Source organism: Tiliqua scincoides, chromosome 1, assembly GCF_035046505.1.
Source record: "Tiliqua scincoides isolate rTilSci1 chromosome 1, rTilSci1.hap2, whole genome shotgun sequence".
NCBI lineage: Eukaryota > Metazoa > Chordata > Lepidosauria > Squamata > Scincidae > Tiliqua > Tiliqua scincoides.
In genome coordinates, this window is record NC_089821.1 from 133,226,072 (window position 1) to 133,239,099 (window position 13,028).

The window sequence follows — 13,028 nt, forward strand, 5'->3', positions numbered from 1 at the left end:
TCCAATTCCTCTACAAGTCAAGTGATCATCACCCCATCCAGCAGAAAACACCAATACAACTTGTGGCCAGCTCCATGAGCAGACAAGATAGGTCAATGCTTCCCAATGCAGCCATGAAAACATTAGCTGTACCTGATTAGGAAGCCTTGGTGTGGAAATTATAAAAACCCAAAACCAATACTCTGGGGGACTTCTAACACCTTTAGACTGCCCCAGTCAGCTCAGAAAGAAGGTGGACAGCAGAGTGGATAGCACACCAGAATTGAAATAATGCCTCCTGTAGCTCAAAGACTGCTGGACAAGGCATGCGGACAGAAGGATGGACTCAAGGTGAACCACTGCAATCCACCGTCCCATCCCTTAAAGTCTTGGCTGCTACTGCATTTGGAAACTTGGAGGACAAAATTGGGAAAGAATAACTCCTTCCACTTTTCATCCAGCCAGATACCTTACTCATTTACCAATCCTGCCATGCAGCAATAGCACCTTCACACCAAAGGCTGGAAATGGAAAAGGTGCAAAAGAGAGCGACTAAGATGATTACGGGGCTGGGGCACCTTCCTTATGAGGAAAGGCTACGGCGTTTGGGCCTCTTCAGCCTAGAAAAGAGACGCCTGAGGGGGGACATGATTGAGACATACAAAATTATGCAGGGGATGGACAGAGTGGATAGGGAGATGCTCTTTACACTCTCACATAATACCAGAACCAGGGGACATCCACTAAAATTGAGTGTTGGGCGGGTTAGGACAGACAAAAGAAAATATTTCTTTACTCAGCGCGTGGTCGGTCTGTGGAACTCCTTGCCACAGGATGTGGTGCTGGCGTCTAGCCTAGACGCCTTTAAAAGGGGATTGGACGAGTTTCTGGAGGAAAAATCCATTATGGGGTACAAGCCATGATGTGTATGCGCAACCTCCTGATTTTAGGAATGGGTTAAGTCAGAATGCCAGATGTAGGGGAGAGCACCAGGATGAGGTCTCTTGTTATCTGGTGTGCTCCCTGGGGCATTTGGTGGGCCGCTGTGAGATACAGGAAGCTGGACTAGATGGGCCTATGGCCTGATCCAGTGGGGCTGTTCTTATGTAAAGGCTATATCAGTAACTCATTGGCTGGAAAGGAGTCCTTCAATTGCTACTCTCCTCTGTAGCAATATTCCCTTCTCCCTGTGCCATACCTTAATTAATGACCCTTAGGCTGCAATCCTAACCTCACTTTCCTGGGAGTAACTCCCATTGAACACAATAGGACTTACTTCTGAGTAGATCTGGTTAGGATTGTGCCCTTAATTCACTCAATGGTGACACTCAGATGACCCCCATTCCTCCCAGTATTCTGTTCAGAGCACTGTGCCCTCTCAATTCACACCCATACAAAAGCCAGCACATAAACTTTTAGGCTGAACAGTTTCCAAAATATCAGTAACCCACTACCTAATTCCAAAGCTCAATAAGGTGTTCTTCACTTATTTTTCTCATTAAAAACTTAACATAGTCCACTAAAGTTAAGCCAACCCAGGGACAACTGCTCTGCTGTTGGGTTTTTTTTCCATTTTTTACTCTATCATTTTAGAGTTTTACCTCTGGGCTTCTTGATGTCGGTGCTTTGGTCAGTGGGTGGATAATCTGAGGCATAGATACCAGAACTTCAGGTAGATAAAGAGGAAGAGATGAAGAATCCTGGAATGGCTTAGAGTTCTCAACTAACTGCTGCAGCTGCTCATCAAACCTAGACCATACAAGAAAAAAAAAATCACACATGGTTCAGATGTGACTACAAGTTTTTCTCTTTTGCTTTAGGTTCACATAATTATAAAATTAAACTTGGATTTTCCAGCACGTTTCCTATCTGTACTTTCTAGGGATGAATGAGCCTGTTCTACTGGGTTCAATAAGCAAGACTTCAAGGGGCCTGGGACTCAGACAGCCAGGTCTGCTCTCTGGTCAGGATATCTAAAGCTTGAGGATGTGATCCAAAATCAAATAGTTCAACAACCCTATTAACATCTTACCTGTACTGAAGAAGCTGCTGCACTACATACCAGGAATAGCTAACTGGGTAAACCTAACAGGTCAGAAAAGAAAAAGGCAAGCACAGAATTTGTTCTCTCATACTATGTGGTGCCTTGAGCACCAAGAGTACGCTGGGAGAGTCTGACACTTGGGAAGGATCAAACACATGTGAAGAGGAGAGACAGGAGAGCCCAGGTTTTCCTACTTTATCCTTTTTCCAGGTGCATTATCTGGACAGGTGGGGTGTACCAAAGTCAGCATATTTTAGGCAGGAAACAGGACAATTTTGCACTTGGCTCCCAGACATAAACCTAACTTGACAGTAGTACCCCTTGCAGTAACCAGAAGCAATCCAAGATTCTATTGAACTTCAGGTTCACACTATGCCGATGCAAAAAAAAAAAAAAAAAAGGTTGCTAAAACCTGCCTGTAAAATTCCTGCCTCCCTTCCCATTCCCAAATCCCTTCCTGGACGCCACTTGGTAACAGGCAGTGAAAAAGCCTTCATCAAAGCGGTTGTGCGTGTCATAAAGACCTTCCAAGTCCCTTTGACATGGCCCACTCTTTACAGAAACAGTAAGGGATTCCAATGATCACATTTATTGTTCCCCTGCTCATGTACCCCAGCTCTTTTTATTTGCTTGCTCCCTCTTCACTGCCCTCTAGCACCTGCTGGGTTCTAATGCCTACTTCTCCCTCCTCCTATTCACTGAATGTGAGAGAGACAGATTTGCAAAGGAAAGGAAAAGGCTTTACCTCCTGCTTTCTGCTTTTTCCAGCTGCAGCCTGGCAGACAGGCACTCAGGGAGATGATCCACAGGTGAAACAGACACGGTGAAATCTGCTCTTTTGGAAATACTCAATTCCTTGTCATCCACACTTTCCTGGTTGGCACCATATTTAGGTGGAGACAATGAATAAGAAGATAGCTTTGGAAAAGACTGAATCTTTACTTTGGATCTGAAGGACAAGAAATGGTTTTTAAAAAACAACTGATACCTTTTTACCCCTAAATTGAAAGATTTCAGCAAATTCACTAAGGACAAACAATCTGCAAATACAGTGAACATTACATTAATACAGTTGCAAATACAGTTGAAAAACATTACAAAAAAAACAACAGACTAAGGGTCTATCTAGTCCCACATTCTATTTGCAACAATGGCCAGCCCAATGTTTCTAGGAAGCCCACAAGCATAATTACACATCACAGAAGAGTCGGAAAATCTCACCTTCCTTGACTTTGCTGGATCTCTTTCTGAGTTTTCAATCTGGCTTCTTCCCATAAGAAAGGAGGAGTGAATTTTCTCAAGTGCTCCTTAAAATAATAGACATACATCTGTCCATCGTTGCTCACTGCTTCTGTTAGATGCAAACACAAACAAAAAAACACCACATTAAATCAGGAATAGCATAGATTTTCCAGCTTCAACAGAAATTTCCTTTCTATTACGGAAACAGAAAATGTGCACCAGTTTTATAGGATGGAAACACTGAATGCTCATTTTTAAAAGACAACCACAAATTTACCTCTGGATGGATGCAGTTATTACTTTCATTCAAATGTTTAGGACACATACTATTTGAATCCTGGTGTTTATCTTTATTTGCTCTGAAAACCCCAAGAGCATTTTATTTTGCAATTTCTATGCCAATAAGGTCTTATGTATGTATTTTGCAATTTTCATTGTGGTGTTAGGGACCACCTGACAGAATGTTGCAAAATGCTGGTGGCCCATGGATCACAGCTGAAACAACTGATACCATTTTAATTGTCAAATTACTGAATGTGTTATTTATCAAACACAGACTAGAAAATACCCAATATTTGTCTGGCATGAAGGAAGAGTAAATAAGCTGCATGCTTGCTATTGTGGCAATCCTAAGCACACTTACTAGTGAGTAAATTCTGAAATCAGTTGGACTTACCCCCAAATCCATAAGTTAAAGAAACAAATTATAAAGTAATATACTTCACATTTATATTTTGAAATTTTCCCATTTTACTATGGGGTTTATATGCCATCAACCTCTTGTACCAGCCTCTTCACTGAATTATGGACTGTTTTTAAAGTCATAACTGAAAGTATAAGATGTTGGACTCATGGCTACAGGGTGATCAGTCACTGACATTACTGCTTGGCTTCTTCTGCAGATGGTGGTTCTGTGAAGATGTATGCGCCAGGAGCATGATTCAGCTCTACAGCACTACTATCTGCAGAAAAAGCCTAGCAGCAATGTCTGTGACTGATTACCCTGTAGCCATGAGTCCAACACTTACCTCTTACTTTTCATTATTACCTTTAAAACTGTATGGGCGCAATCCAAACTGCGCCTTGGGCTGGCGGACTTGCGCTGGCCCAGGAGGGTCGCAAACATGCCATAAGGCACATTTGCACCTCCTCAAGAGTCAGTTCGGCAGTGCAGGGATGCGCGCCAGCCTACAGAGGCTGAATCCAGCCTCTGTGCCAACTTGAAACAGGAGGCTTGTGTCAGCCGAGCTTGGCCAATGCAAGGGTCTGGGAAGGGCAAGAAGGAGGCAGTCCCGGGGCAGGGACCTGGCAGATACACTGGATCCTAGCCCCCATTCCCCAGCAGCGCAGAGCAGCTGCAAGCACTCTCCTTGCACTTATGCCAACTCCTGAGGTGGTGCAAGTCTGAGGAGATGCACTGGGGTCATGGTGGCTTACCCGGCAGTAAGGGGAAGAGTTTCCCCTTATCTCCGGCTGAGCCACTTTGGGTCCCTATCTTGCACAGATATAGCGCAGGCCTTCTGGCCTGCCTGTTCAAGCGCAAGATAGGATTGCGCTGCTCATGATTCAATGATGATACAAGAGATGAGAGACCAACTCCAGCAATAAAAGTGGAACAACAAGAAACTGCTGACAGGGTGAAAAGCTACAGAAATGTCCTCTGCCTGAAGCTGCTGGGAAGGAGGAGCATTCCAGGACCAGAAATAAAGGTGCATCTACTTCTTGATCAGAACCTGAGAGAGTATCATGATGATGCCTAATTCATCTGTGGAACTCCTTTCCATAGGACATAGTGATGGCACCTGGCCTGGGTGCTTTTAAAGGGGACCGGACAAGAGGAGGAAAGTCCATCATAATATACAAGTCAAAATATGTATACAGCCTCCAAGTTTTAGAGGTAGCCCATCTCTGGATGCAAAGGTGTGGCAACAGGATATAGGTATCTTGTTGGTTTGCGTTTGCATTTGTTGCAAAAAGCATTTGGTGGGCTACCGAGAGATATAGGAAGCTGGACTAAAGAGGCCCTTGGCCTGATCCAGCATAAGAAGAGCTTCTTATGTTCTTATGACACCTGAGACTGAACTCTGGTCCCTGCTGAGCCCATTCTGCAATATTTTGTTCAACAGGCATGTTTAGCAGATGACTGCCTGAAAAACACACTGTCCTATGGACAACTTTTCAGGCTAGTTATCTATGGTGTGGAATGGACATTTTGCTATTTTCTTTTAAAACAGAAGTTGTTTACAATGCCATTTCTTTAATCCTCTAGACCACTATCCATTTTTCAATTTTGATTTTTTTTTACAGTGTTGTGAGCCCCTCAAGAACCGAACTTTTAGTGTTTAGAAAAACTGTTGTAAACTTCTCTAAGAGACTGGAAATGATATAAATCAAGCAGAGAAATACAGATAACATTTCTTACCTGGTATCACTGGCAGGCGAGGAGGCTTCCAGTCTCTCAATTTATGGTTAATACAGAGTGCCAAGAAACTGTCCCAGGGGATCTCATCCACAGAAGGACCATCTTTTCTTGAACAGGGACACTTCCTGCCCTTCCACTTCAAGTAGGTGCTTCTCAGCAAATTCTGTATTTGAGACTGAAGTATCTCCTGGGTCTGAAGAGAACTGGCAACCTGGGACAAATACTGGAAAATCATGGCACAAACAGGATGCCAAGGAGCTGTGGGGAGGGAGAAATATGTTAAACACAACATTTACAACCTGCCTTATACTTCCTGAAAAGAAGGCACTCAAAAACGTTAGCAAATTCAACACAACAAATCCAATACAACACCAAAAACAAACAGCAAACAACAAAAAATCTGTTTAGCTCAACAGGAAAAACAAGCATGGAAAAAAGCAGCATATCACCATAACCAAAAAACTCACAGGCAAAGAGGTTTCAAAGGGCTGGACACAACTAGTGAGGTATTGACTGCCATCAGAACAATGGCAATGAGGAGGCCAGTCTGGCCTCTTGTTTCACATACTGGTTCCAATACAGAAAACATTCCTGCAGGTGTACCTTCTTAAAAACACAGCCCCTGGCCAACAGCAGAGGCCTCACCCTTTTACTTCTATAAGGCAACTAATGGTCCAATCCTATCCTCTGCCAGCCTGCAGCACGTGACACACTGTCACCAGGCCAGCCAGGAGAGGTAAGCAAATATATATTTTTATTTACCTCCTCAGTCACTCCCTGGTCCCCAATGTCCTATTCATATATGCCAGCTGTTTTGCTGCTGTAACTCTGTTAGCCCAATGGGGTTTTGTCAGGCACAGGACAGGATCCTACATATGCTACTGCCACCATCTGCCCTGACCCTGCCAATCCCTATCCCAATCCACCCCCCACTGCCACCTTACCTGCACTGACAACTGGTCTGCACCTTAGGAAGGTGAAGGTGGAATTTGTTCATCCAAGGTAAAACAATGGGTGTGTTTGTCACCTCACTGCTTGGTTTAAAAAAACAGGTGGGGAGGGGGAAGAATTGTTCTTTCTGGTTCTTTTAGATCAGCGGTGTCAAACTCGTTTCATTCAGAGGGCCAAAGTTAGCATTCAGGATGCCTGCTGAGAGCTGAAAGTGACATCATTAACCAGAAAGTGACATTATTAAGCAGCTGATGGTCAGAGATCAGTACAGTGGTACCTCGCATAACGAATGCCTCGCGCACCAAAAAACTCGCAGAACGAAAGCGTTTTGCGATTTTTGGTGACTCGCACAACGAATTTTTATGACCCGTGCTTCACAAGATGATTTTTTTGTTTGTTTTGTTTTGTTTTAAGGGGGGATTCTTCATGCCAGTTTATGCTCACATTCACCCTAAGGAAGGATGATGAGTTCTTGGGGTTTCCTCGCGCAGCAGCGGGTCAGTCAGCTTCCCTCCCTCCCTCTCACACACACACTTACGCTCTCTTCACCACCCCTCACTCACTCACAGGGCCAGGCTCCTGTGTGCCTGTCAGGGATTGCACGTTCTTGCTCCCGCCCGTTTTTGTGCCCCCCCTCCGCAAGCCTGGAGCATCCCAGCCTCTCTCCCCCCAAGCCTGGAGCACTGCAGCCTCTCTCTTCCCCCCCCCCCCCCCGCAAGCCTGGAGCATCAAAGACTCTCTTTCCCCCCACCCCAAGCCTGGAGCATCACAACTTCTCTGCAACACAAACACTTTCCCCCCTCTCTCACACACACTGGCTGCCCCCTTCTCTTACACACACAGATGCTCTGCCCCCCCCCACACTCACACAGCAGGGGAGGGGTGCCTTCACTCACCTCATCCAGTATCTGAATGTAAGCCTCCCCCAGCAACCTGTCATTGCAGCCTCTCCCCCCCCCCCCGGCAAGCCTGATCCCATTCACCCTAATAAGGGGGGATCTTCATGCCAGTTTATGATCCCGTCCACCCTAGTAAGGGGAGGATCTTCATGTCAGTTTATGTAAGTAAGTCCCATTGTGCTTGCTCCCAGGAAAGTGTGCACAGGATTACGGCCTTCAAACTCCCCACTCAGCATCCCCCCCGTTTTTGAAATCCTCAGTACAGTATGTATGCCTTTAAAGAGCACTTAATAAACACTTTGTAAACCAAATTTGACTTTGTTCTGACTTTTCTTGCCCATAGGAACGCATTAATTAAATTTCAATGGATTCCTATGGGAAAACGCGCTTCGCAAAACGAAAAACTCGCATAACAAAAGGACTCGCGGAACAAATTAATTTCGTTATGCGAGGCACCACTGTACTTTGTTCTCATTAACTGCAAATGACAGAAGAGAAAATCTTGATCATATTTCAAGATATGGGAGAGCCCAATTTTCATGTGGGCTGCCCTTTCAGCAGTGACACCTCAGCACTGCTCAACAGCTGAGAGCCTGAGGGCTGGATAAAAAGCTTCCGGGGGCCGCATCCAGCCCCCTGGGCCTTATGTTTCACACCCCTGTTTTAGATCATATTTGTGAACTTTGGCTTTGGGTATATGTGTAGCAAGGCAGAAACAGTTCTACTTGCTTTCCAGATGAGCAGCTGTAATGAGGCCAAAACAACACACACAGCAGCCATGCAGGTGTGTCCTATAAAACACCATGGCACTTACTTCTGAGTAAACACACTAGCTGACAAGAGAGGCTGAATGACTCCTGTAGCAGCCCATAGACATACTAACAGCCCAATCCTAACCTGTGCTGGAACAGGCAGGCTGGCAGGCCTGCGCTGTATCCAGCACAAGGTTGGGGCTGGCTGTGACTCAGCCTGGGGCAAGGGGAATTAATTCCCCTTATCCCAGGTAATGTCGCAGCAGACCCAATGGAGCTACTTGGATCTGTGCTACCTAAAGAGGTGGCACAGACCTGAGCAGCCCAGCACTGCGCTGGGTCACTAGGGAAGGGTATAGGATCTGGCCTAAGTGCCGAATCCTGACACCACTACCTTCCCAGGACTAAACCTCCCGTGGGCCTGCCCACCGCCCACCTTCCCCTGCCCCAGAACACTCCAGTCCCACCTTCCCCCCACCCTCCCCAGAGCCCCGTGCCAGCCTGGTGCAGCTGATGTGAACTTACTGGTCTCGAGGCTTGCTCCTGTGTGGGGAGACCGGTGTGTGTCCTTGCCTCCCCGACTCACAAGAAGGTGCAAACGCACCTTACAGCATGTTTGCAACACTCCCAGGCTGGTGCAAGGGACTTGTGCTGTCCAAAGGAGCATTTAGGATTGTGCTCTGATTTAATTTACTTTGGCAAGAGCTTTGAGCAACCTAGCTCATGACTGAACTACCAAAATGCATCATTAAGTGGACAGTGAAGAAGTTTTACACAAATATATGTATGCAAAATATACACAGACACAGCATAATGAGAAATCCTTCTCAAGGTTTTCTTTTCTTACCACCCAAAGGCGGAAGATCCATATGTGGAATCTGGAAGGACAGGAGCGCCTTCTTCACCCAGGCTAGGTGACTGGGTGTGTTCCAGTGGAGATGGGGAAGCACCTTGTTGCCCCCAGGTTCTGCAAATTCAGGCACAGGCCAAGACAGATCACATAGTTCTTCTGATGAGGCAACATCAGCCAAAAACTGCACTGTGCTGTTGTACAGCTCTATGATGGCACTAGGATCTTGGGAGGGCAAACCAGCCAGGCGTCTTTCCTTCTTGTCTTGAAAGAAGTGATGGTTGAATTCACGATCAATGCCATCTTCAATATATTGTATGAGTGTCTGACAGCAAAGCTCGAGGTTTTTGGGGCAATGAGAAATGAGCCATTGCATTGCTTCAGACAGCTGTAGACAGAAGCATGCACAGACATTCACTAGTGGACAAGAGAAGATATAAAGGAAACTCCATCTCAGTTCATTTGCATAGCAAACTTTCAGTCCTGGGGAAACAGTAACCCCATGCAACCCCACTGTACTATGCCATGGAGCCAACATTTACTGAATTTTACAATCATTCACTGAACTAAAAGAATAAGTTATTTGCGTACTTCTGGGGCCAAAACAGCTGTTCTTTGCTGATCTCACAACTCCTGTTCTTTGATTATCTCTACGTCTTCTCTTCTCCCCACCTTTAAATAACTTTTTCTTACTAAGGGCCCAATCCTATGGGCTGGAGTGCTGGCGGAATGCGCATACCACCAGCTCTGGATGTCACAAATGTGCCACAAAGCACATTTGTGGCACCCAAGGTGGGGAGAGCACTTGTGCTGGGCCAGAGTAAGTCGGCATCATGAAGCATCATGAAGATGAGGCGGGAAGCAGCCAGTGTTAAGTTTAACCACTGGCTGCCAGTGCAGCTTTTTGGGGCGGGGCATAACTGGGTGCGCGGGGAGGATTGAGCCCAGGAGGGGGTGGAGACAGAGTGGAGGGGGTGGAGTCTGCTGCCATATCCTTTCCCTGGCTGGGAAGCCCGACAGGGGTCTCTGAGTCTGTGCCTGCTCAAAAGTGGACACAAATCCAAGAAGACGCTTTGCTGCCGGCTGCATTCTACCCAGGGTAAGGGAGCAAATGCTATTTGGTTGTCTGTGTGCCTTCACTAAAGATCTAATTCTTGGAACCGCTTTCCCTTCAACTTAGTATACCTGTTCCTGTTCTTCCTAACACCTTCCTAAAACCAGTCGAAAGGTGGGTGTATCATGACCAGTGATGAAAGATCCATACACACACAAATGCTGTGAGTGCATATGTGAAGTGCATATACATACCACCAGAGCATTGTAAGTAACAGATCAGTGGAGAATATGGGAAGTTTCACGCTAGTGCGCATACAAGTTCCCATGACACACAGGGCAAGTGTAACCCTTGTGAAATTGTAATGTACCACATTTATTCTTTCTTGTACATAATCTGTCTTAAGTAAAGGAACTCCTTGGGCTGTGAATGTTGGAAGTGTTAAATTGCAAAAGATTATATACCACGGATTTGTGCATAAAATATTTAGCTGCAGGATTGAGGTTTTGTAGGCCATCACTAAAGTATCATGAGAATATCACTGATAACACCACAGCTATGAAATTCACTGGGTAGCCAATAAGCCAGTTCACTTCTATTGTCTGCTCGGCCCTTGTGCTCTAGCCACTGCCTTCACCTCTCTGGGGTGATAAATGCTCCATTTTTTTCCTGCTTTCCCTTATTTTTGGACATTGAAATACTCTAAAAGCTACATCTTTTTGCAACAGCCTTTGTCCTTTGTCTGAAATTCCATTTCCAAACAGCAACTTATCTGGATGTATACTGCTCCTTCTCTGTGCCTGGTTTCCCTCAGAGACAATAGCTTCAAGCCAAGCTTCCTACCGAGATTGGCAGATGCCCGCCAAGCGGGCAGCCAAACCCATCTGTCTAAGCAAAAGGGTGAGATGGTTGAATTGAAACAGGCAAGGACATTTGAAAGTGAAATATCAGGTGGTCAGTACTGCTGAAAGCTTTAGCTTGTAACAACTACAAACTTAAAACCCCATATTATTTCAGAAATTTCTCAGTTTCTCTCTCATTCTTAGATTACTGGTTTATTAACTTGAAGCTTTAAAAAGTATGAGAACCACAGAATAGTACCTGCAACTGTGGACCCAATCCTATCCAACTTTCCAGCACTGATGCAGTTGTGCCAATAGGGCATGCACTACATCCTGGGGGCGGGGGGAGCACAGTAATGGAAGCCTCCTCATGGTAAGGGAATGTTTGTTCCCTTACCTCGGGGCTGCATTGCAGCTGCATCAGTGCTGGAAAACTGGGTAGGATTACACCTTGTGTCAATTAAACCTAGCAGAGTATTGCAACATAACCGCAGAACTAGTTCTTACCTTACAGGTCCCTTGCAAGTCATTCACAGAATCTGGTATTTCAACAATTATGTAACCTGATATCAGGTTAGCTGAAATCAAATCTGGTAGCATCAATCCTATAAAAGAAAGTACACACTGCTATAATAATGCCACTCATTTATGCTCTTGGATAGGCACAGAGTGAAGACAAAAAGAAACTAGCCTATTACAAAAATACTGCCTTAACTTCAAAGATGCACAATTTGCAGATAAACTCTTATCTCTGAGAATATTCAGTCACCCATGTGTCCTTTTTGGTTGAGAAGCAGAACTTCATCCATGGTTTTTTTAGATTACTAAGGGCGTAATCCTAACCCACTTTCCAGCAGCATCATAAGGGTAATGCAACTTCAAGGTAAGGGAACGAACATTGCCTTACCTTGAGGAGGCCCCCATGACTGCAGGATGCAGCACATGCCCCACTGGCACAGTTATGCCAATGCTGGAAAGTGGGTTAGGATTGCGCCCTAAAGCACTGAAAACTCTTATTTATGAGATGGATCTAGGGGCAATTCTATTGCCCTTGCTTCTGTCTTGACTGTAATTTAAGCAGTTATTCCAAGGTATAGATATGTGACACACCTTCCTCTACTTCCTTTTCTGCAGCTTCATCTCCATGACTCGGAACAAGAACAACCAAAGGTACTATTGGCTGGAAAGGCTTGGCTTGAAGGAGCTGTTTCAACTGAAGCAGGGCAGAAAGCCAATAAACATCTTCCTCTGCAACATCCTCACTCCTCAGTCGAGGAGGCAGAAGAAGAATAAGCCCACTCGTTCCAAGTAGTTCTTTCTGAATCGCTGGGTTATCAAGCTCTGAGGTGTCAAGAGTTCCATGCGTCACCTATGCAGGAAGGCAAACAATTCACCTCATTATAGAAAAAGTTACAAATACAAGAACTAAAGAGCAGGCGTGTGAGTTCAGATTCAAGGCACCACCTAATCCAGCATCCTGTTCTCACAGAAGCCAGGCAATTCTGGAAAGCCCACAGACGGCACCAGAATGCAACAACCCTTGCTTGCTATTGGTCCACCCACCAAGCAAGTGGCACTCAGGCGTTCACTGTGTCTGAACATGGAGGTATCTGTCAGGTGTCATGGTCAACAGCAACGGACAGACCTAACCGCCACAAATTGGTCCAGCTGCCTTCTAAAGCTGTCCAAGACAATTAATTATATTCCACAAAGTGTCCCCATTAGCAATTAGAACTATAGGCATTTCCCAGTATCGGCGGATCCGTACCCAGTGATCTGGTTCTCCATTCCCCCCCCATGCCCACTACCGTTGTTTAGCTTCCTTACCCTGGTGCCGAGCGAGTACTGTTATATGTCTCCCTTTTACCAAATGCTATAAGCTAGCAAGCTTTTGGAAGGCAAGCAGGCAGGCAGGCAGGCTGAAGGCTAGAGAATAAACAAACATTAACAGTAAGGAAGCTTTCTGTTAATATTTAGTGATTTATTTAAAAAT

The 13,028-nt window shown here is 45.4% G+C and overlaps 1 protein-coding gene across 2 annotated transcripts in view; it reads right to left on the reverse strand.

The window, feature by feature from the left end:
• Positions 1-13,028, reverse strand: part of MCM3AP (minichromosome maintenance complex component 3 associated protein) — a 46,933-nt gene that overhangs the window by 3,334 nt on the left and 30,571 nt on the right. For both annotated transcript variants that reach the window (XM_066631464.1, XM_066631455.1), the window contains exons 22-28: positions 12,146-12,404; positions 11,543-11,640; positions 9,137-9,527; positions 5,688-5,945; positions 3,245-3,374; positions 2,769-2,972; positions 1,581-1,728 (exon numbers count right to left, since the gene is read on the reverse strand). In XM_066631464.1, coding sequence (XP_066487561.1) covers positions 1,581-1,728; positions 2,769-2,972; positions 3,245-3,374; positions 5,688-5,945; positions 9,137-9,527; positions 11,543-11,640; positions 12,146-12,404 — 1,488 coding nt within the window. The remainder of the gene's footprint in view (positions 1-1,580; positions 1,729-2,768; positions 2,973-3,244; positions 3,375-5,687; positions 5,946-9,136; positions 9,528-11,542; positions 11,641-12,145; positions 12,405-13,028) is intronic.